The 24012-nt window shown below is 41.5% G+C and overlaps 1 protein-coding gene across 1 annotated transcript in view; it reads left to right on the top strand.

The window, feature by feature from the left end:
• The window catches only part of LOC126281951 (myrosinase 1-like), a 108521-nt gene that overhangs the window by 47946 nt on the left and 36563 nt on the right, over positions 1-24012 (top strand). Inside the window, exons 6-7 of the mRNA XM_049981313.1 lie at positions 7746-7840; positions 14781-14928. Of these exons, the coding sequence (XP_049837270.1) occupies positions 7746-7840; positions 14781-14928 (243 nt within the window). The remainder of the gene's footprint in view (positions 1-7745; positions 7841-14780; positions 14929-24012) is intronic.

Below are 24012 nucleotides of genomic sequence, written 5' to 3'. Positions count from 1 at the left end.
GAAATGAGACACTTAAAGTAGTAAAGGAGTTTTGCTATTTGGGGAGCAAAATAACTGATTATGGTCGAAGTAGAGAGGATATAAAATATAGACTAGCAATGGCAAGGAAAGCGTTACTGAAGAAGAGAAATTTGTTAACATCGAGTATAGATTTAAGTATCAGGAAGTCGTTACTGAAAGTATTTGTATGGAGTGTAGCCATGTATGGAAGTGAAACATGGACGATAAATAGTTTAGATAAGAAGAGAATAGAGCTTTCGAAATGTGGAGCTACAGAAAATTGCTGAAGATTAGATGGGTAGATCACAAAATGAGGAGGTATTGAATAGAATTGGGGAGAAGAGGACTTTGTGGCACAACTTGACTAGAAGAAGCGATAGGTTGATGGACATGTTCTGAGGCATCAAGGGATCACCAATTTGGTATTGGAGGGTAGTGTGGAGGGTAAAAATCGTAGAGGGAGACCAAGAGATGGATACGCTAAGCAGATGCAGAAGGCTGCAGGTTGCAGTAGATACTGGGAGATGAAGCAGCTTGCACAGGATAGAGTAGCATGGAGAGCTGCATCAAACCAGTCTCAGGACTGATGACCACAACAACAACAACAACAACAACAACAACAACAGTGCTCAGCCATATGGTCAACGGCCCCGGATAGGCGTCGCAGGCGATGTCGTGCTTTTAGCAAATGCACTCGCGTCGGTCGTCTCCTGTGATAGCCCATTAACGCCAGTTTTCACCGCACTGCCTTAACGGACAAATTAATCGAACCTGAAACATTAATTCCTGCGGGTATTTCACACTGTTTTGCTTGTCTATCAGCACTGACAATTGCTTCCGCAAATGCCGCTGATGTCGGTCGTTATGTGAAAGCCGTCGGCCACAGAATTGATCGTGGTGACAGGTAGTGCCTGAAATTTGGTAGTCTCGCCACACTCGTGACACTGTGAATCTCGGAATATTGAATTCCCTGATTTCCGAAATGGAGTGTCTCACGCATAACTCCAACTACCATACGACAAATGTCACGTGGCGATAACCTCGTCGGAAACCTTTTCACATGAATCGCCAGAGTACAAATAACGGCACCCCCAATGCAATGCCGTTTTATGCATTTTGGCTGCGATTCTACCGCCATCTTCATATGTGCTTACCACTATCCCATGACTTTTGTCACCTCAGAGTGTAATAGGTACAAAATAGAGATCTTTCTCTCCGCACGAGACAAGCTATCTCCGTTTAGCTCACAGAAGCAGACAGATAGTCGCACATACAAATATTTTACAAGCATTTGAGTAACAGATTATTCAGAATGAAATACAAATGTGATTTCAAAGAGGCAATTCACGAGTGCTTTAAATACAAAAAAGAAGCAGAGTAAAATTTTTAACATATAATCTCCTTGCTTAATCAGTTAACAACGGATCTAAGGACGACAAAAATGTGAGCCGCTTTGAAATAGTCTTACAATTACTAGGGCATGTTCCGCGTACCAAGGATGGTGGTTCACCATTAGAACCACAATTAACTAACGGCTAGTAGAGAGAATTACATAAGCTATAAGACTGAACCAACACAAGTCTCAGTTACCTGGGCTCAGTAAGGAACAGGAGCTTCCGCAAATCGCGTCTCCAACACTTAATCACACACAAACGAGGTGCTCACCATTTATTTCTGTGCTGGATCGTGGAGGCACAGGGAAAACTGGCAGTGCCACATTCATCAACGAAAGCTTCAGAAACGCGAACTGGTCAACTCAGATGCTGTGGCTGCGTCTACGAAGGAAACGGGTAGCCACGAATCTTCAAATGATGTCGGCACACTCTCCATGGTAAGCAGTCGCCAAACACGACGACAACATCTCCGTCCTCACCGATGAGAGTCCCCTTAGTGAGTGGAAGAGGCAGCAAGACACACCTCCGCTTAGAACTGCGTATGGCGTTAAAAGCCCTTCAGGCCGCAAGGGTGCCCCCTATAGACATGCCAGGAAGGCCGTCGCTAGGGAACGAAACCAAAGACGTCCAACCAGCGGCTGCAATCGATAAGAGCGCGCGCCCAGCTCAGGTAGATTCCATTTTATTGAAGGAAAAACGAATAAGTCATTCTTTTGGCTACCTTTCTACGGTTACGGTAATTATCACAATCGTTGCGTCTGCGGCTACTGGAATCAGATATAGTGAAGGACCTCACAGCCTTTCCCTAACAACCAGAGAGGTGTCTACCCACCCGCTGATACAGGGGAGACCAGGGCACATTGCCCACATGGGTACGATGGCCCTTTGGTATTACTTCGTTAAACTGCCATTCGAAAACGCCACCGACTGAGGCGGTTGGTGTCAAATATACTGTCGTCTTTCCAGCCCGTCGATGCAGTCAGATTGTCGAGCGAGAAAGGGCCACATTTTATGTTCCCTTGTTGTTGTTGTTGTTGTTGTTGTTGTGGTCTTCAGCCCTGACACTGGTTTGATGCAGCTCTCCATTCTACTCTATCCTGTGCAAGCTTCATCAACTCCCAGTACCTACCGCAGCCTACATCCTTCTGAATCTGCTTAGTGTATTCATCTCTTGGTCTCCCTCTACGATTTTTACCCTCCACGCTGCCATCCAATACTAAATTGGTGATCCCTTGATGCTTCAGAACATGTACTACCAACCGATCCCTTCTTCTAGCCAAGTTGTGGCACAAACTTCTCTTCTCCCCAATCCTATTCAATACTTCCTCATTAGTTATGTGATCTACCCATCTAATCTTCAGCATTCTTCTGTAGCACCACATTTCAAAAGCTTCTATTCTATTCTTATTCAAACTATTTATCGTCCATGTTTCACTTCCATACATGGCTACATTCCATACAAATACTTTCAAAAATGACCTCCTGACACTTAAATCTATACTCGATGTTAACAAATTTCTCTTCTTCAGAAACGCTTTCCTTGCCATTGCCAGTCTACATTTTATATCCTCTCTACTTCGAACGTCATCAGTTATTTTGCTCCCCAAATAGCAAAACTCCTTTACTACTTTAAGTGTTTCATTTCCTAATCTAATTCCCTCTTCATCACCCGACTTAATTCGACTACATTCCATCATCCTCGTTTTGATTTTGTTGATGTTCATCTTATATCCTCCTTTCAAGACACTATCAATTCCGTTCAAATGCTCTTCCAAGTTCTTTGCTGTCTCTGACGGAATTACAATGTCATCGGCGAACTTCAAAGGTTTCATTTCTTCGCCATGGATTTTAATACCTACTCTGTATATTAAGGATTGTTTTGACATTGTATAGTGTGATAAATACTTACTACGTTTTCGTAGACGAACTAAAATAATCCCAATATGGCGATGGGGCGAAATCGCCCACTTAAATAAGGACACGTCGATCAACAGGGCAAACCCTCGCTGTCTTTATGTAAGTACTCTTATTAAGTTTAACTGATCCACAGTAATAAAAGGTTTAGATCATACTCAACACAATTTTTAGTAAGCAAATTTAAACCGGTAACATCAATGCAATGTTTGATCTTTCTTCCTTTCAAAAACCATAATCTGTGATCAAGTGTTCAATTACAATCACTGCAATATAAACATGAAAGTATTACTTATCGACCAGTGGAGGACTTACATTTTCAAGTATCAAACGTCCGTTATCATCGAATGCGCTCATGGTTTTACTCATCGCCTTTCTGCCGTTTTGTTTTTAGGATTCTTCTACGTTATAAAAACAAGAAGAAACAGATAGTATTTCTGAAGCATGAATGTGATTATCAGTAATAAAACTAAAACGGTATGAAATGTGACTTATGCAAGTAAACAAGGAATTTAATAGTCCTAGAACAGCTATACAGTGTTACTGCAACAAATTCAAAAATTTATAACCGTCTTAAACGGTGACAAGATTGTGGGATAGGTGTTCTTCGTAAAAAGATATCGGATAACGTATGTTTTCATTTTTTAGTGTTGGACTTTAGTAATAACACCAAATAAAATGGAATAAATGTACAAAATTGTGTTCGCTAATAATTTTCTGGAAGAGTTGTTCACTTAAGGATTATGTAAATACGTAACTAAGACAAATTCACTTTCCAGGAGTTTGAAACTGAAGATGTTTAAACATGTTGAAGATCGTACTGAAGTGTTAAAAATGAAATGAAAGTATTTTTTTAAATTTTTGAACTGTGAAAATGCTATCCGGCTCTGAGATAAAAACAAATAAATATTTCGGATATGGTTTTTTTCTGGCAAACTGTTATTATAACAATGATAAAGCAGTTTTTGGTGGTAGTTTTTGTCATACAGCTGTAGGGATGTGTATTAAAATAAACTGTGGGCATTAAAGTCGATATATTTCTAGCTAAACAGCCGATGTAAGAAAATTAAATAACACAGAGTTTGGCTAAGTTGCACCACGGGTGCCGTAGTTTGGCCCATGTGGTATTACAGTTCTAAATGTTCTTTGCGAACTAACACTCAGTGAGATGCCTTAATTACTTAATTGTAAAAGTGTTGACACAATGTACCAAAGTTTTCACATATAAAGATCAATGGATACATAAAAAATTCAAGCAGGAGAAGCATCATGAAAGAAACGTGGGCCAACCTGTCCCAGTTTCCTCTAACAGCCGCCCACGGCGTAGGCTGTCCGATTCTTGACCTTCTCGTAGCGCGTGTCTTTGTCTAGTTGCTGACAGGTTTTAGTTGAAAGCGCACAAGGGAAAACTGGGAGTTCAATTGCAAGTATATTCTTTTCATAATGACCCAAACAGAGGCAGCCCTCTTACTAACTGACAGACAGTGTCAAAATGAATGTTAAAGTAAATGGCTAGCTTCTATCCTGCTCCACGCCAGAAGATACAAGCGACAAAGACCTGTTATTCTAAGAAGCAATAAATTGAGATTTGGACTCTAGTGAGAGAGTGAGAATGCCTGAAGTAATTTTACCCCATTCACGTTAACGGCTAACAACGAGGGCTGAGATATAAAGCAGGAGCAGAGGTGGCAAGATGTAGCTGATTACATTACTGCCGTCGTAGCCGCAAATCTAGCCACAAGCAAAGAAATTCACGCAACATTGTGTGAGCGACCCCCGAAGTCACTGCAATATCCGGAATGGTATTCACCGTACACTATAACAACGGAACGTCAACCGAAACTGCTTCCACGCGTCGAAGGGGTAATCTGGACTAAAACGGAGGCCACTTTTGCGTTACTGCCACTTATGGAGCCGCAAGTCTGACATCTCCGAAGAACTAAGTACGTCTGTGCTGAGAACTGCCCTCCGCGGAGTTTTCTTAACACGAACACCTACTTCCACACACAACACTTCCATGAAACGCGAAAAGGTTGCCCGTACCAACTTAACCGGGGAGGGAGAAGTTAGCAGTCGACGTGGTTCTGGTGGAAGCGTGGCCGTATGAAGATTAGGTTACCGGGTCCGTCTAGGAGGCAATTCGTCCCCAGGTACCTGTATTGGTGTTTCTGGCTGACCGCATTCCTACTGGACATGTTCGAACCTAACGGCTAAAAAACTCAAGGCAGCCCGCCAGTTTGACGAAGTATAACATTAATTAATCAGGGAACGGGAAAATTGTTTAGCCTCCTCCAGCCGACAATCCGCCTTGTAGCCGGTACTTCCGTGTGGTTCCAAGGTCTTAGAAAATTTTCCTTCGTGCTCAAGTCACATGTTTACTTAAGGAATTACTGAAATAACATACTAACCGACCCATGCGCGGTACCAATTGACTCGTTATCTCGCCAGCAATGTTAATCACTAATCGGATTATCCAAACCGATTTTCAATACAGTCGACATATTTTTCGAGAGATTCAGCAACTATATAGATATTTCAGATAATTCTTATTTACTGTTCCGTTTCAATTGCACATTTTTAAATACATTACATGTTTCAATCACTCAGGATCATCTTCATGATCTACGCAGCTGCATCAGCAACTCGTCTTGTCTCCTCAAATCCCCGTGCCAAAGTCCAAGCAACTACTTTTCTCCAAAGATGATGGAAATATGTAATCTAATTAAAAATGTGCAACTGAGAAGAAACAATAAATCAGAAATATCTCAAACTAATTTTCTTTCGCTCTCTCCCTTTCGCTCTGATTCTGGAGAAGTCACTCTTCCTGTCTACACTACGAGCTGACCACAGTGTGAATAAAGAGCTAAGCTTGTCAGTTTCTTCATGTATTGACGCTCACTCTCGAACGTGTGTACAAGAAATGGAGTACCAGTCGCAGCCATGTAACACGGCGGTAGAACTCGTAAGAACATCCGAAGGGATAAAGATTGGAGCTCAGTGTTGCGCTTTATCAAGGACAATCGGCTTCAGTCCTGATGGGAACTGCGAAAACAGGTCCATCTCAGAAAGTTACCGTCAGAACACTGTGAAACGAAACGCCTGGAAGGGACATTCATAGTGGAGTACCTCGCAAAAAGCCGTCATGATAGGGACACATCTTTAGTGGTCCAAAGAACACAAAAATCGGACAGTCGGTGTTTCAAAGCATCTATTCTGGTCCTAAGAGTCACGATTTTACTTATTTGCAAGTTTTGCAAAGAGAAAAGTGTAATGTGCTGCGAATTCATAGAAAGATAGATCCCTTATCATTTAGCTACAAAATAGCAGGTCAGCAAATGGAAGCAGTTAATTCCATAAATTATCTGGGAGTACGCATTAGGAGTGACTTAAAATCGAATGATCATATAAAGTTGATCGTCGGTAAAGCAGATGCCAGACTGAGATTCATTGGAAGAATACTAAGGAAATGCAATCCGAAAACAAAGGAAGTAGGTTACAGTACGCTTGTTCGCCCAATGCTTGAATACTGCTCAGCAGTGTGGGGTTCGTACCAGGTAGGGTTGATAGAAGAGATAGACAAGATCCAACGGAGAGCAGCGCGCTTCGTTACAGGATCATTTAGTAATCGCGAAAGCGTTACGGAGATGAAGGGTAAACTCCAGTGGAAGACTCTGCAGGAGAGACGCTCAGTAGCTCGGTACGGGCTTTTGTTAAAGTTTCGAGAACATACTTTCACAGAAGATTCAAGCAGTATATTGCTCCCTCCTACGTATATCTCGCGAAGAGACCTTGAAGATAAAATCAGAGAGATTGGAGCCCACACAGAAGCATACCGACAATCCTTCTTTCCACGAACAATATGAGACTGGAATAGAAGGGAGAACCGATAGAGGTGCTCAGGGTACCCTCCGCGACACACCGGCAGATGGCTTGCGGAGTATGGATGTAGATGTAGATGTAGACCTCGATTGCATCAACGCCTTAATGAAGTTTTTAACCAGCAATGCGTAGAGGGTACAGTTCAAGCCGTAGGTGGTTATTATGTTTTCAGGGTTTTTGTACCACCACTTTCACTCAATCGTTCTAAGTCACAAAATGAATTAGGAAGCTCACATCTAAATTCTGTTTGTACATGGTTTTGTTCTTACTTCTTTATGCTGAATATGTTCCCATCTTTCAGTATGTCTGTGAGTATTTGGAACAGTAGATGAGATGTGGCTCTACGGAGTCTAACAATCAAAGAACGGTTTCAGCTGGATGTATAATACTTCAGGGCATTATCGAAAAGGTCTCCTTGGAATATAGTTTTGTTCGGCGTGCTCAGTTGACTCATACAAGAATATGTTTGACACTGTCACGCCATAACGAACAAAGCTAAGCAGGCAATAATGATACAAGAGCTGCAGTTGGTCATACGTCGGCGTGTTCTGTTCGCAGGTAGTGTCGGCATTACCCTCAACTCGGACTTCTACGAGCCGGCTTCTGACAGTCAGGCGGACATCGACGCCGCGGAGCGGGCACAGCAGTTCCACGTAAGTGATGTATTTTGAGAACCATGTTATTTTTCCCCTCTATTTTGTTTCCAGCACTGAAAGACCTGACTCGAAACAAGGCCCTGGGAGTAGGCAACATTCCATTGGAACTACTAACGGCCTTGGGATAGCCAGTCCTGACAAAACTCTACCATCTGGTGAGCAATATGTATGAGACAGGCGAAATACCCTCAGACTTCAAGAATAATATAATAAATCCAATCCCAAAGAAAGCAGGTATTGACAGATGTGAAAGTTACTGAACTATCTCTTTAATAAGTCACAGCTGCAAAATGCTAACGCGAGTTCTTTGCAAACGAATGGAAAAACTGGTAGAAGCCGACCTCGGTGACAATCAGTTTGCATTCCCCAGAAATGTTGGAACACGTGAGGCAATACTGACCCTACGACGTATCTTAGAAAATAGATTAAGGAAATGCAAACCTCCATTTCTAGCATTTGTGGACTTAGAGAACTATTTTGACAATGTTGACTGGAATACTCTCTTTCAAATTCTAAAGATGGCAGGGGTAAAATACTGGGAGCGTAAGGCTATTTACAATTTGTACAGAAGCCAGATGGCAGTTATAAGACTCGAGGGGCACGAAAGGGAAGCAGTGGTTGGGAAGGAACTGAGACAGGGTTGTAGCCTGTCCCCGATGTTATTCAATCTGTATATTGAGCAAGCAGTAAAGGAAACAAAAGAAAAATTCGGAGTAGAAGAAATAAAAACGTTGAGGTTTGCCGATGACTTTGTAATTCTGTCAGAGACAGCAAAGGCTGGTGGCAAACTACGTGAAGTCATCCCCCGTGTCTTCCTCTGTGTCTTAATTGAAGTTCAATAACTCTCAGAAATTCATGGGAGCGTGCACTTGATAAAGAAAGATCACAGACGAAGACATCATATAGTTTACTGCCTGATATGAGTGTTAGCCCTAGAAGCGACGATGGACAGTAAGCTCAAAAATAACCTATGGACAAAGAGCACGACAGTTCGGCATGAGCCATGTAAGTGATGTCATCATCACGTACACTAGGCGACCAGATACCTTTCTTGGACTTAAAAATGGGAGCCTTGTCAGTTTTACTCCTGATGGTTCAGTCCGTCACGTCTAAGATGGGGACAATCATCTAAAGCTTTGGGTATTATCCGAACGTGACGCGGCAAGTTAACCGAGAACTTTCTATCCAACGGTTTCCCTGTCTCTTGTTTCCAACGATATATCTTCACCGTATCGAATTTCGTTGATTTTTCCATCATTGTTCTGTTATACAAAGAGTGAAGTTTACATGCCTGAAGATTTTGAAAATGTCACACCATTAAAACCAAAGCCCTTTCCCCCAATTCCGCAAAACTGTAATCTGATACTATATGTTCATATGGAAGTTATTCACTCCTTGAGGCTTTGATAAAGTGAAATAAAAATATAAAAATTGAAAGGTAATTTCACATCTGAAACATGTAACGTGACTTCATACAGTACAACAGAAATAGCACAGAAAAAATGACAGGAACAGACTGTTTCTTACACATATGTATGATGCTTACTACGAACATCGGTCAAACAAACAAAAAAATTCAAGAAAAAATACTAGGATCACATGATGCAAACACGAAAACAGAAAAGGTATATGCGCTTTAAACTCTCAAATTATTATACGATGCAGAAAGAAGACAACATAGTTATTGAGCAAGGAATAAAGGAAAACTGAAGATTCGTTGTGTTGTGGTTGGCAGGAGAGCCAACCCGTATAACTAAAGGAGGCCGAAATGCACGCGTTTGAGATCACGCAGGCTGGCGTGAGGTCTGGAACATGGCAAGGGAATTAGACTTGAGAAAAACGGACGTAGCTGGTGGAATACCTAACTTTAATCCCTTAATGACGAACGTTGCTCTTGACATTACATGATTTACAATATCAATAGAAACTGATCATGGCGCCTTGCTAGGTCGTAGCAAATAACGTAGCTGAAGGCTATGCTAACTATCGTCTCGGCGAATGAGAGCGTAGAAGTCAGTGAACCTTCGCTAGCAAAGTCGGCTGTACAACTGTGGCGAGAGCTAGGAAGTCTCTCTAGACCTGCCGTGTGGCGGCGCTCGGTCTGCAATCACTGTTAGTGACGACACGCGGGTCCGACGTATACTATCGGACCGCGGCCGATTTAAAGACTACCACCTAGCAATTGTGGTGTCTGGCGGTGACACCACACGTTGTACAGTCTTTGATGACAGCATAACACCAGACAACAGCCACCTGTCGTACTGATATATCGTACTACTTGGAACAGGACCGCGGCCGATTTAAAGGCTACCACCTAGCAAGTGTGGTGTCTGGCGGTGACACAACAGAAACCATGGAGAATTTGCTCTATCATTCGTAAGTATATCGGTGTTTATAATGTTCAGTACGATTAAAGAGGTTCTGCGTGCACTCTTTCAGAATTAAAAGCTTTGTCACATAGCGTATCTGCCCCACAGGCAGGCTAATGGCGGAAGTTAGCAGCAGCATTGTCCTGTACCTAGCGTATTAGTAGTTCATTTACTATTTATAACGAAGAACAGGACTTAAATAAGCTTATTTTGCCTAGCAGACAAGTATTTCGTGTACTAAAATGTAATACTAAGCAAATTTTATTTTATTTAATATTCGCCGACCGATGTGGCCGAGCGGTTCTCGGCGCTTCAGTCTGGAACCGCGGGACCGCTACGGTCGCAGGTTCGAATCCTGCCTCGGGCATGGATGTGTGTGATGTCCTTAAGTTAGTTAGGTTTAAGTAGGTCTAAGTTCTAGGGGACTGTTGACCTCAGATGTTAGGTCCCATAGTGCTCAGAGCCAATTGGACCAACTAATTTAGTATTCTAAACCACGTCGCTTCCACATTTTTAACCTTATAGTTCTGGTTGAGTAGGTATGATCCGAAACAAAAACTGGCTAGTTATTTTTTATGTTTCACTAGCTTTTTCCCTCACCTTCGTCCGCATGAATCACGAACCCGCATGAATTTTCAAAAATCATGAAGCTTACTACCATTGAGCAAAACATATATAACACACTGAAAGTGAAACTGTCAAAACGGCGCAACGGTAAAAAATTGATGTGTTTATAAGCCCGGATACAGATATTTCAAGTATAAAATACCAATAGACCTGGATAGGGGAAAAGTCTAGTGTTAGATTTAAGGAAATTACGAAAATGAAAGGATCTGTGCTTACAAACACACCAGTCCTTAATCATTGTGTCCTTTTGACAGCTCCACCTTCAGTGTTTTATATTCATTTTTCTCGCCGATAACAAGCTTCAGGATTTTTCAAAACTCATTCGGGTTCCAGTTCCAAGCGACAAATTTATGATCGTTAATAGTTACACCGATTGAAGAATGAATTCAAGAATGTATATTAATGACGGGATTAAACTGTTAACGCGATTATGATGATGATAAAACATTCCAAAATATTGCTCACCGCTTTTTACGGATTGGCATCAGCTAAACAATGCAAAAATAAAGCTGCAAATATTTGTTGAACCACCAAATAATATGCATCTGACAACTCTTAGGAGAGACACCCTCTGTATATATTGTGTGTGTGCAACAGTGGTATTAACTTTCAGCAGTATGTATTAGTTCCTATTTATTTCCGACCGCTTTCTGTGATACAATCCACCATCTTCAGGGCACTAGATACAGAAACACATTACTTATCATACCATACAAAACGCAGCAACTTAATACCTACATTTACTTTTTTAAGGCTCTGAGAACTATGGGACTTAACATTTGAGGTCATCAGTCCACTAGAACATAAAACTACTTAAACCTAACCTAAGGACATCGCACACATCCATGCCTGAGGCAGGATTCGACCGTAGCAGTCGCGATTCCGGACTGAAGCGCCTAGAACCGTTCGGACCCGGCGGTCGGCTCCTTTTTCTTTTTTCTTTTTTTAATGTTGATATAACTCTGTCAGGCTAAACCAGTTTCCATTATTTTTGTGTCTGTGTGACAATTACATTATTAAAACTGTACAGACATCAGCTGTAGTTATTGAATCCAATGTAACAAATTTGTGCGAACTGCTGGAAAATCAAGAGCATGCAATGTAGGTACACAGTATCGTCCAACTGTATCTAAAATTGTTAGGCTATAATAACCTTGATAGAAGGAGTGTTTCCTCTTCTATCGTTCAGATAAAACCGTCAAATGCTGCGGCGTACAGTGTATCACTTGTATGGGGTGGGATATAAACATCTGCCCGATCAGCCACAGACATTGTCGAGATGGGATGCTTTGCGTACCACAACAATACAAACAGCTGCACCGTAGGAGAAGCCACATTGGAGGGATATCTAAGGTGAGGCCAAACAAACATGTAGTTAAAAAATTTTTTTGGGGGTTTGTAACCGTATTGTTGATATATATATATAACTGCCGATGTTTCGGTCTCTGTTGCAAGCGACCTCCTCCAAGGTGTTTTTGTCTACTGAAGGTCGCTTGCAACAGGGAGCGAAACGTCGCCAGTTTTATATATATTGACAATGCGGTCAAAAAACCAGAAAAATTTTATTGATGTGAAAATGGCCGCGGAAACCTACGTTTATATTTAAACATGTAGTTCCTGAAGTGAGGCAGCAACCGTTTCAGCAGTTGCAGGGGTAACAGTCTGAGTGATGGACTTATCTGGCCTTGTCACATCAGCCAACATAACTATTCTGTGACGGTACTGCGAACGGCTAGCACCAAATGGAAACTACAGACGTGGCAAAACGTAGACTAAATTTTATACCTATCTTCGGCTACACAATGAAAATACGTGAATCCAACTGTCCTAGTAACCATCACAATATTGGCCATTAACTATAATATTCAGGAATTCCTCTGAAGCATTACTTTTATTTATTTTTAAGAATAACGAAATAATAAAGACAAATTCTGCTTAAAAGAGCATGCCACGACAATTTGAGTCTCGTTGTCACTGTCACACACTGTCAATCCTGAAATGAAGCGTAAGTGAAAATTTTGTGATGGATATAAACAGAAAACTAAACACAAACCGAAATAATAGATCGCGTAAACATGAAAGATGCTAATAGTCTTCTTGGAGTACTGGCTACAAATTTTCTACGACATCATAAAATTATACATGTATCCTCGAGTAGCGAGCCGGGCAGTGTGCTAATAGGTGAACCAAAACAGGATCAAATCTGTGCGGCTGGTTAACCGGGCGGTTGGATTTGGTTTTTAGGCAGTTTCCTACACCCAACAAGGAACACTGCGGGCTGCTACCCAAGTCCCCTTGAGCCACACGATTCACAAACATTCCGAAAACGTTCTCACCTTTTTACATAGCAAAAATATTAGACGCAGTCAGATGGGGTATGGGCTGCACACATTCCGTCCCAGGAAGATATCTCTTAACTCCTTTTGGTTCTACATCTGCACCTACATGGATACTCTGCAAATCACATTTAAGTGTCTGGCAGAGGATTCATCTAACCGCCTTCATAATTCTCTATTATTCCAATCTCGTATAGTGCGCGGAAGGAACCAACGCCTATATCTTTCCGTAGAAGCTCTGATTTCCCTTATTTTATCGTGGTGATCGTTCCGCCCTGTGTAGGTCGGTGTCAAAAAAACATTTTATCATTCGAAGGAGAAAGTTGGTGATTGGAATTTCGTGAGAAGATTCCGTCACAACGAAAAACTCCTTTCCTGTAATGGTTTCCAGCCCAAATGCTGTATAATGTCTGTGACACTCTCTCCCATATTTCGCGGTAGTACAAAACGTGCTGCCTTTCTTTGAACTTTTTCGATGCACTCCGTCAGTCCTATCTGGTAGGGATCCCACACTGCGCAGCAGCATTCTAAAAGAGGACGGACAAGCGCAGTGTAGGCAGTCCCCTCAGTGGGTCTGTTACATTTTCTAAGTGTCCTGCCAATAAAACGCAGCCTTTGGGTAGCCTTCCCCACAACATTTTCTATGTGTTCTTTCCAGTTGTTCGCAATTGTAATACCTAGGTATTTAGTTGAATTTACGGCCTTTAGATTAGACTGATTTATCGGGTAACCGAAGTTTAACGAGTTCCTTTTAGCACTATTGTGGATGGCCTCACACTTTTCGTTATTTAGGGTCAACTGCAACTTTTCGCACCATTCAGATAGTTTTTCTAAATCGTTTTGCAGTTTGTTTTGATCTTCTGATGACTTTATTAGTCGTTAAACGACAGCGTCATATGCAAACAACCGAAGACGGCTGTTCAGATTGTCTCCCAAATCGTTTATTTAGATGAGGAACAGCAAAGGTCCTGCAACACTACCTTGGGGAACGCCTGAAATCACTTCTGATTTACTCCATGACTTTCCGTCAGCTACTACGAACTGTGACCTCTCTGACAGGAAATCGCAAATCCAACCACATAACTGAGCCGATATTCCATAAGCACGCGATTTTACTACGAGCCACTTCTGTGGTACAGTGTCAAAAACTTTCCGGAAATCGAGGAATTCTGAATCGATCTGAAATCCTTTGTCAATAGCACTCAGCACTTCATTTGAATAAAGAGCTAGTTGTCTTTCACAGGAAGGAAGTTTTCTAAACCCATGTTGACTGTGTGTCAATAGACCGTTTCCTTCGAGGAAATTCATAATGTTTTTCCAAACTTATACAGGTAGCTCCTATTCTTACATTTATTAGGTGGCAATTATTGAAGTCATATTCAACGGACCTACGAATACCTGTGTGTGTGTGTGTGTGTGTGTGTGTGTGTGTGTGTGTGTGTGTGGTGTGTTTCAATTTCTTTCATTGTGTATAAATAATCAGTTCGGGAGATCATTTTGTGTTTAACATTGTTTCGTTAGCCGATTGAGAAATAAAGTGTAGATAACTGTATAACCTACATGGTGATCTACATAAATTCAATTAACGAACCCCTTTTGTTTCAGCTCGGGTGGTTTGCGCACCCCATATTCTCGGAAGAGGGAAACTACCCCGCAGTTATGATAGAGCGGGTAGACAATAACAGCTTGGAGGCAGGCATCTGGATATCACGGCTGCCGAAGTTCACTGCTCAGGAAATAGAGGATCTGAAAGGTAAACACAACATTTCATTTACACATCTACGTAATGCGACATGTAAACGATGTTTATTTTTAACAAATGAGTCGTGCAGTTCCCGTACGTATAGTTTTTAGTTCATCTACGAGAGGTATTACTGAACAATGACATTCTATGCAAATTGTTTTAACATTGAGCAAAAACAATCAACATTTGTCTGGGAAATTGATCTTGGAAATATAGCGTCTCCATAATTGAAGTTACAATTTCAAAATGCTGGAGAAAGAAAACCAATACTCAAAATGACGTCAAATTGTAACAGTATATTGTTGATGTAGGGGAAACGCCATGGAACTAAATATTTAAGGAAAATTTGAGCAGTAGATGGCGCTGTAAGCAACAAAATAAGCACACCAACATACGCGGTGCACACGCCTGTTTGTTTGCGTCAGAGACGCCCAAAATGGCCGTCTCCTTGAAGGTTCAAAATGGTTCAAATGGCTCTGAGCACGATGGAACTTAACATCTGAAGTCATCAGTCTCCTAGAACTTAGAACTAGTTAAACCTAACTAACCTAAGGACATTACACACATCCATGCCCGAGGCAGGATTCGAGCCTGCGACCGTAGCGGCCGCGCGGTTTCAGATTGAAGAGCCTAGAACCTCTCGGTCGCACAAGCCGGCCCTCCTTTAAGGATCGCGCGCTGCTGGTAAAGCTCTTTTACAAGAACGGTGACTGTGCGCCAGAAGCTCTTCACAAGTTCCGGACGCTCAGGGGTGTGAAGAAAGGCATTGGTCCGTTGTATGCTAAGGATATACAGAAAATGGTTACAAAACTGGAAAATACTGGTTCTTTTCAATTGCAACGTAGCTGAGGGTGGAGAGCAATTGATTTGACGTCTGTCGGAGATGTGGCCACAGCACTGCAGGAGGGATAGAGCAGGTGTGAGAAAACGTGTATTGCACGGGAATGCCAGACGTTGGACATGCCTGCGCGCACGGTGCATAAAAACTGCTGTCCATACAATATCATCCATGTTCAGGAGTTGTATTCTGCTGACCTACCAGCAAGAAATATGTTCGCTCTAAAATTTCTTGCTCTCGTGTAGGTGGACAGTGATTGGCCGTGAAACCTGATGTGGGCAGACGAAGCCCACTTCCATCTTCAGTGACATGTCAATACGCGGTATTTCAGAATATGGACATCTGAAAATCCACCCGCACGTCAACCAGTACAACTTTCATTCTGCAAAGGTGAGTGTGTGGTGCGTGTTGGTGGCAATGTTTGTCATAAGGCCGTATTTTTTCGAGGAGAAGAGTCCTGCGGTTTCTGTTACCTGTGCCGTCACTGATAAACCCTTCAACAGCTTGGATGTATCGGCATGATAAATTTTTATGCAACACTGCGCTTCTCCGCACTGCGCTTCTCCGCACCTTGCATGGTCAGAAAGCGGCTGTTCCAGAGGCACTTCGGAACTGCTAAAATCATCAGCCGTCATTTTATCACACCCTGGCCCTCCAGATTACCTAATCTCAATCCGTGTGACTTCTGCCTCTGGGGTTACTTGAAAGATATGTTCAATGCCCCAATTACTAACGTAGCTGAGTTGAGGGCTCGCTCTAAGCAACTCATTCTGAACATGACCCGCGAGACACTCCAATATGTTGTGAAACATGTTTTTTCTATACTGAAACTTATGTCAGAAAACGATGGACGGCATACTCAACACGTCTTGCGCTTGTCACACGACAATTAGAAACCGATGTCATTTTAGTCTCTATGTGGTTTTTAGCACCAGGACAGCTAAAAATCGATTTTAGTTACACTGGTATCCAAAATTAAAACAACAACAGCTATTTCCAGGTTCTGTGTCTAATTGACGATATAATCATACAAAGTGTCAACAGATGTCAATACGATCGTCTTCTGTACGGAACTTGGCATTCCGGTCAACGGACAATAGCGCCAACGAAGACGTAGAAGAAGTATCAGAGTAGTGTTTTCCGGGTAGTCCCGCCCCCACAACTGTGGTCTACACAGTGAGAGACAGTGCAGTATGTCACAGAGAAGAACGGAAGCAGGACAGTCGCAAACTGATATGGCCCGATGACTTAATGTGGATCGTTCTGTTCTTTCTCGGATGTGGTGACATTTTGTAGAAACCGTATCCCGAAGACCAGGTCAGGACCTACCATATGTGATATCCGGAAGAGAGGACCGTTACTTGCTTGTAAGGGCACTCCGTTACAGCCTTACTGATGCACGGCAACTGACATCTCACCTCGCAGCATCCACTGGACGTGTTGTGTTGTGTCGAGGCAGACGGTCTACAGAAGGCTTCGGCAGAGTACCCTTTACTCTCCGAGACCTGTTGTATGTGTACCTTTGCCGCGTCTTCACAGTAGGGAACTTCTAGAATGGAGTCGTCGGCATGCCATCTGCATGTCCAACAGTGGGCTAATGTTCTTTTCACAAATGAGTCCCGATTTGGTCTGGAGTGTGATTCTCGACGGTTTCAACTTTGGAGGGAACGTGTAACTCGATTTCGGGACTCAAACATTGTGGAAAATGACCAGTATCTAGGAGGATCCCAAATGATGTGGGCAGCGATTATATTAACCACACGAACACCTGTTCTACTAATTCTACGGGTGAACAGGCAAAATTCAGCTGCTGTCAGGTATCGTTACGAAATATTGGGACCTCATGTGAGGTTTTTGCGATGTGCTGTGGGCACAGACTTCGTATTAATCCTCCTAGAGCACAGGTGGTTGACGTTTTCTTGGAAACGGAAGATATTGCACGCATGGCGTGGCCAGCTCGCTCTCCCGATTTGAATCCCATAGAACAAGGCTGGGATACACGAGGAGACTGATTGCATCTTGTCAGCATCCACCAATCACTCTCCAAGATATGCACGCAACTCTGCAGGAGGAACGGGTGTTATTGTCTCAATAACATACTGATGACATCATTCACAGCATGCCCCGTCATTGTCATACCTGTGCTTCTGCCAGCGGTGGTCACGCCCCATACTGAATACATTAACCAGTTGTCAGAATGTGTGTGCAAATCCGTTAAGTTGGAAAAAACGAAGAATATTCTTGTCTACCATTCTGCATGTTGCAACTGTTTACTTTCTGAATTCTTTACATAGTTTCTACTTTACTATCACCTGTGTACACTGTTTTATGGCAAAACAAACGCAATCTCGCAAACTTTCAGTTTGTTGCTTTAATTTTGGACACCAGTGTAGCATTTTATGCGGTTAATGGCCTCAGTGCAACTAAAAACCGACTTTTCCCATCTAATGTGGAACGACCTTGTGTGGTTGATGGGCTTATCTTACTAACCATGCTAGAACTGTTGACTGCCGAACTTGTGCAGTCCGGCACGCTGAACAGCACGGGTGGTGTAACGTGCGATTCAAACCAAAGCTGTCGTACTGCAATTCTTCTGTAATTTGTAGCCCATCCAATTTAAGTTAACACGTTTACAGCGCCATCTAGTGGCAAAATTTTGTTAAAGTTCTTTTAGTTCCATAACATCACATCCTGTGTCAATAAAAGTGGCTCTAAACACTGTGGCCGGCCGAAAAGGCCGTGCGGTTCTAGGCGCTACAGTCTGGAACCGCATGACCGCTGCGGTCGCAGGTTCGAATCCTGCCTCGGACATGGATGTGTGTGATGTCCTTAGGATAGTTACGTTTAAGTAGTTCTAAGTTCTAGGGGACTGATGACCACAGCAGTTAAGTCCCATAGTGCTCAGAGCCATTGATCATTTTATATTCGTCTGAGACATGAGATTATTTCCTAGTTTGCTGTAGTTCGCTGTCTCTCAACTGCCTTCCACCCCCTTCCTTGGTTACAAAACATAGACATTAAATATGAACTAACGGCCATAGTATTTGACTACGTTGGCCACGAACTTTGCATAGCGTGCACTCGGTTCATCAGTTCATTAAAATTACGCGAACGAAAACATACGAACAAAGTTTCATGCATTCAGATACATTCACATACAACATTTTTGTTAATAAGATCGGTGAACAAAATATGCTATAACTTTACATTGTTACTATTGACAATTAGCAAAACAGGAACCACTATGTCCTTTTGAATGACAAGCTTCCAAGTGACAAACTTAAAGAAAATGTTAGTGTGATAAGATTCTGCCTGTCTTCTGCTATAAGTAGAGTGTACTCTTGTTGCAAATGGCGAAGAAATAGCCGAGTTACAAGAACGCCAATGTTCCAATCAATATCGCTTCTTTTTACTGGTTAGGGAGACAATGTTTAATTTGGGAAATGGAACTGTGTCTTTCTACAGACAAATTTCACGTATCAGTGACTGAGTTCCAAGTGTTCAGTTCGAATCTTGTCACACGAATATTCTCTAGTCACTGAATTCAGAACCCTTGTTTCGGCAACTCGATATTTTTTCCGTTATTCGTGAATCATTAAAAGCATTGCTTTTCTGGTTTACTGTTTTTTATCTAACTAATAATTATGAATGGAACTTATTAATGTATAGCTGAATTATTATACGATTCCGGTTCACCAATACACTCAAAGGCTGTTTAAATACGAGGAAACTGAAGTGCACTGTAAAAACTGAAAAAATTGACACGAAAAAATTAATTCATAGTTATTATTCGGTAAACCAGAATGAGAAGTACCACTTTTTGCGAATTATACTGAACTAAGTGTAACCGGGCATCCAAGAATGAAGAATACTGAAAGGCCTACACGTCTGTCAGTATCAAATAATTTTTTTATGTTCGGGGAGAAAAATCCCTGAATACAAGAAATATTTTCCATACGTAGTAGTTCACGAAACCAGTATACCGTGTCCCTAATAATAAGAGTTCCTTTTGTAATACACCATCAGGTGACAACTGAGGTTTGAATCAGAACATTTCCAAGAAGCTTTGTGAGGCTGAAAAAGAATGTAAGAAGCGAAACGTCCCCTTAGAAAAATTGTACACGACTGGTCTATATGAAACGTCCCCTTAGAAAAATTATACACGACTGTGCTTAAACTGACACACAATAGTTTTTAGCGCAACGCAATCTGACTTTCAATAATCCCTACAAGAGAATGGTCCTGACTAACATTAACCTATATGTTTCAGAAATCACTTACCTCACAAAAATCTTCGTTACTCGAACTACTGCAATACAGCGAGCGCCACTACTGCCAGCTAACTAAAAGATTCAAACTACGGAAGTCACTAACTACTGATAGGCACAGTTAGCAAATGAAAGATTTTAATAGAGAACAAACAATGTATTTACCTTTATAGTCATAATATATATATATATATATCAGTTCATGACACAAATTCTTACAAATTTCAACACTCCGCCATCTTTCTCCCCACGTCCACCACTGCTGGCGGCTCACCTCCAACTGCGCAACACTACTCGCTGTTAGCATCCAGCTGCCGCTGCCCAACACTACAATGGCAGACAACAATGCAAACCAGCCACAGACTGCACACGGCACAGCCAGTGATTTTCATACAGAGCGCTACGTGGCGGCGGCGTTACCAATAAAAAAACTTAAACAGCCTACTTGCAGAAGCAATATATAAATTCTTTTCCAACAGTGGAGTCACTTTTTCTGACGAACGCAAGAAAATACCTTTATTCTGGTTTATCTCGTTTTGAAATGTATTCTGTTTATCAGTGTACGCGTTGAGAAGAAGTTAAAACTTCGGCCAAGTGTGCATATTGTTGTCACTGAATCCAGTGTGAGATTCAACGAGAGAAAATCTGATCGGTGTGACCTACGATAAGAGTATAAAGCGTCGAAAACATACAACAGACTCACTGAACACAGGGGGAAAATTTCTGTAAACATATTAAAGACAAAGAAGCAATGAGAAAACTGAAAGATGTGCACAGGAAACAGAAGTCTGTTTATGCGCTTTGGTTTGACCTACAGAATGTAATCTCATATCAAAGAAAAAGTTATCATTTTTTACAAAACAAAATTGTATTTATATAATTTAACAGCTCATTATTCGAGCAGTAAAACTATATTGTGTTTTGTGGACAGAAGGACTGTCTGACAGATCCAAAAGTGGCTCTGCTAGTGTCTTTAAATCCATTCTAGACAAAGTGAATAGTATACGTGCAAATAACTGAGCCGATAAAATGGATTAATCCTTACGTTCTACAGAATCGGAATTCTTTTATTTGCTATGTCGTTTTGTATTTTCTCAATGAAAATCTTCGTGTAGATAAAATTACAATGTTTCATTCCATGCCTGGACAGTAATGCATGCAGAAGTTTGATAGTGCACATTGTGCCACTGAAAAAGCCACTGAAAAAATGAGTTCAAGTCACTAACTGGATTCGTACGATTATTCAAAAATAGTAAATCGAAAAAAGATCCTCTACGATCAATACAGGTTTGCAATGCAATTTGTTATGACTCTGGATCGGTGTCGAAGAACTTCAAGATTCAAGTTGCTCCATTTGCACAAGTAACCTCATTGAAATTATAGAAAGCCTAGTACATTTTGCAAACCAAACATAATTCACTACAAACACTATGAGAAAAGTCAATCTGAAATTTTGGCGAGATTGAACGCAATCAAAGGACACAACTATTCACTTCTGAAGATAATAAATGTACACAATTGAATAGGCAATTTAACTTTAAATCATTACATCAGAATATAAGAAGAAAGATGTCAATGGTACGTTGTAGAAGTGCCTCCTGTATATCAAAAATGTTATAAAGTTTTCATGAAATTAAATTTCCTTATGTATAAATGATAAATAAGCTGGTTTCATTGAACTGAAAATTGAGTAGATCTTATTTTTTATTATTAAATTACTTTTCTAGTAGGTAGCGATACGTAATTTTGAATGTTTGTATAATTATTAGTTTTCATTAATCAAATATTATTATCCCGACAAACATTTAGTCTTAAACGTAGAGAGTATTTTTGGAAGGACGAAAGAACCAGAGAAAGGAAATTTGCTCTTATAAAGTGACTAAAGAAACAAGCGTAGAGGTGAATAACAAGCGAAAATACATTAAATGATCGAATGTCATGATCAGCTACAAATTTCTTGTAGTTCTCAGAGACTGTCAGTTTTAGAAAGAATGAGATAGGGGGAAAGTTAAAACAATTACGTTGCTCTCTTATTGCAGTGTCCTGTACAGTTCGTTGTGACAAACTTGACTAGAATCACATCAAAAAAATTACTAATGTAGCTGAAAAGACAACTGAATAATTAGCTAACGAAACATTGAAATCAATTTATACGAAATGAGTGAACTGTTAGTTGACATATTGTCGTTCCAAACGGTCATGCTGTCGAATTAATACATACAAATTGCATAAGATGAAAATCCGTGTCACAACTTGTACTCCATGAGCATGTTACCAATCTGTCATCTGGCTGATCGGAAGGAGGTTGTGCCATATGATAACAGCTTCTAACGGTAAAGTCGATAAATAAGTAATTTAAAGCCCTATGATTTTCCACGAAATTCATGAAGGCGTGGATTGCACACTAAGAATCATTACTGGAAACTAATATGTTTGTACTTAGGACTTACAAACATGCAATTTGTGCACAAATATGTTCACGATGCCAACAATTTACTAAAATTCCGTCTTTCTTCTTAGCTGTGGTGTGATAACTAAACTGTAAAAAATAATTAAAGGGTCATCTACTTTGAAACCGTGTAATTGTTTTCCATTGCGACACAGAAGTTTGATAACTGGCGCAAACGTGCCTACACCGTTCCTCTGTAATGGTGCAAAAGTATGGCATCCTGTGACGTCCCCATCGCTTCCGGAGATACTTCAAGCAGCGAGGTGTCAACAACAGGAAAAAAGGCAAGAGGTCAGAAATTCATGGGAAGTCTAAAATGAATTAATGATGTTATATTAGGACCACAATTCTGTCCAACGCCACACTAGATAATTCGCATTGCCATGAGCAACTAGACGACGGTCTTGATAACTTTTGTCACTGCTGATACAACCCGGACGATTCAGTCCTTCTCTATGAACATGGAAGGCTGCTTCCCCAGTGAATGTGATCCCACCCTTCGAGTCCAGCGTGACTATAATTTTTGTTCTGATATACACGATTGTACCATTAAGTACCGTTCAAACAATTCGACGATACTTGAAAGTAATCCAAAGCAGAAGCAGAAGCTTTTTCATTCCTCCTTTTTAACGCCCTCCTGTGGAGTGTGCATGAGACACACCCATCTACCAAACCCTGGACACCCCTCTGATTTCGGACGTAGCCAACAGCACGGGTGTTTAACGAGTTGCCTGTTCTGCCGCGGGGTACGGGTCAGTGAATGGGTAACTTTGCACAGCGACATTTTTAAGTGCCCAACAGCGGTGCTCGAGTGCCACCAATCATGAACACGCTCCTCTGCTTTGGATCATTCATACGTGTATGTCGTGGAGCTGTTGTGAACAGTCCCTGCAGGTTCCATACTATACACCAATCCAAAAACTGCAGTTATGCTATACTCCTGGAAAGGTCACATTTAATAGTCAGACAGCCTGTGATCTCCATAGAGAAGGATTGGATCGCCCGGAGGTTGCGGAGGGGAGTCTCAGTAGTGGTAAAGTTGTCAAGAAAGTCTCGTTGTACTGTGAACCATCATTTCGGACGCGAAATATATTTCAATTAGTGCCGCAAGGGAAGGGGTCATTTCAACGACATCCTGTATGCCGGCTTCCAAAGCCTTTTCGTGTAGATTCTGAACGACGATGCGCCCCATAAGAAAACCACTTGTTTTCAAAGCTGCGTCATGGTTCTTATCTTCTTTTCGCATGTGTAGACGCCTTGCTGTTTGAAACGTCGTGAGTCCGATTGTGACGTCACAAGGCGCCATGGTTTTGCACCACTACAGAGGAAGGCTGTAGGCTCCTTTGAACCAAATTCCAAACTTCTAGTTACAATGGGATACAATTACTAGGTTTTAGAATGTATAAGCGTTTAATTTTGTTGCTCAGTGAATTTCTACGAATGCCTCTCTACCTTGTCAGCATTAGAATTATGTCAGTCATAACAACGCGATAGCAGGCGAGGCAATGTAATAACATTATCTGGCACATGAACACATG

Source organism: Schistocerca gregaria, chromosome 7 (genome assembly GCF_023897955.1).
Source record: "Schistocerca gregaria isolate iqSchGreg1 chromosome 7, iqSchGreg1.2, whole genome shotgun sequence".
NCBI lineage: Eukaryota > Metazoa > Arthropoda > Insecta > Orthoptera > Acrididae > Schistocerca > Schistocerca gregaria.
Note: the sequence above shows the minus strand (reverse complement) of the source record. Positions and strands in the feature narration are given on the sequence as shown.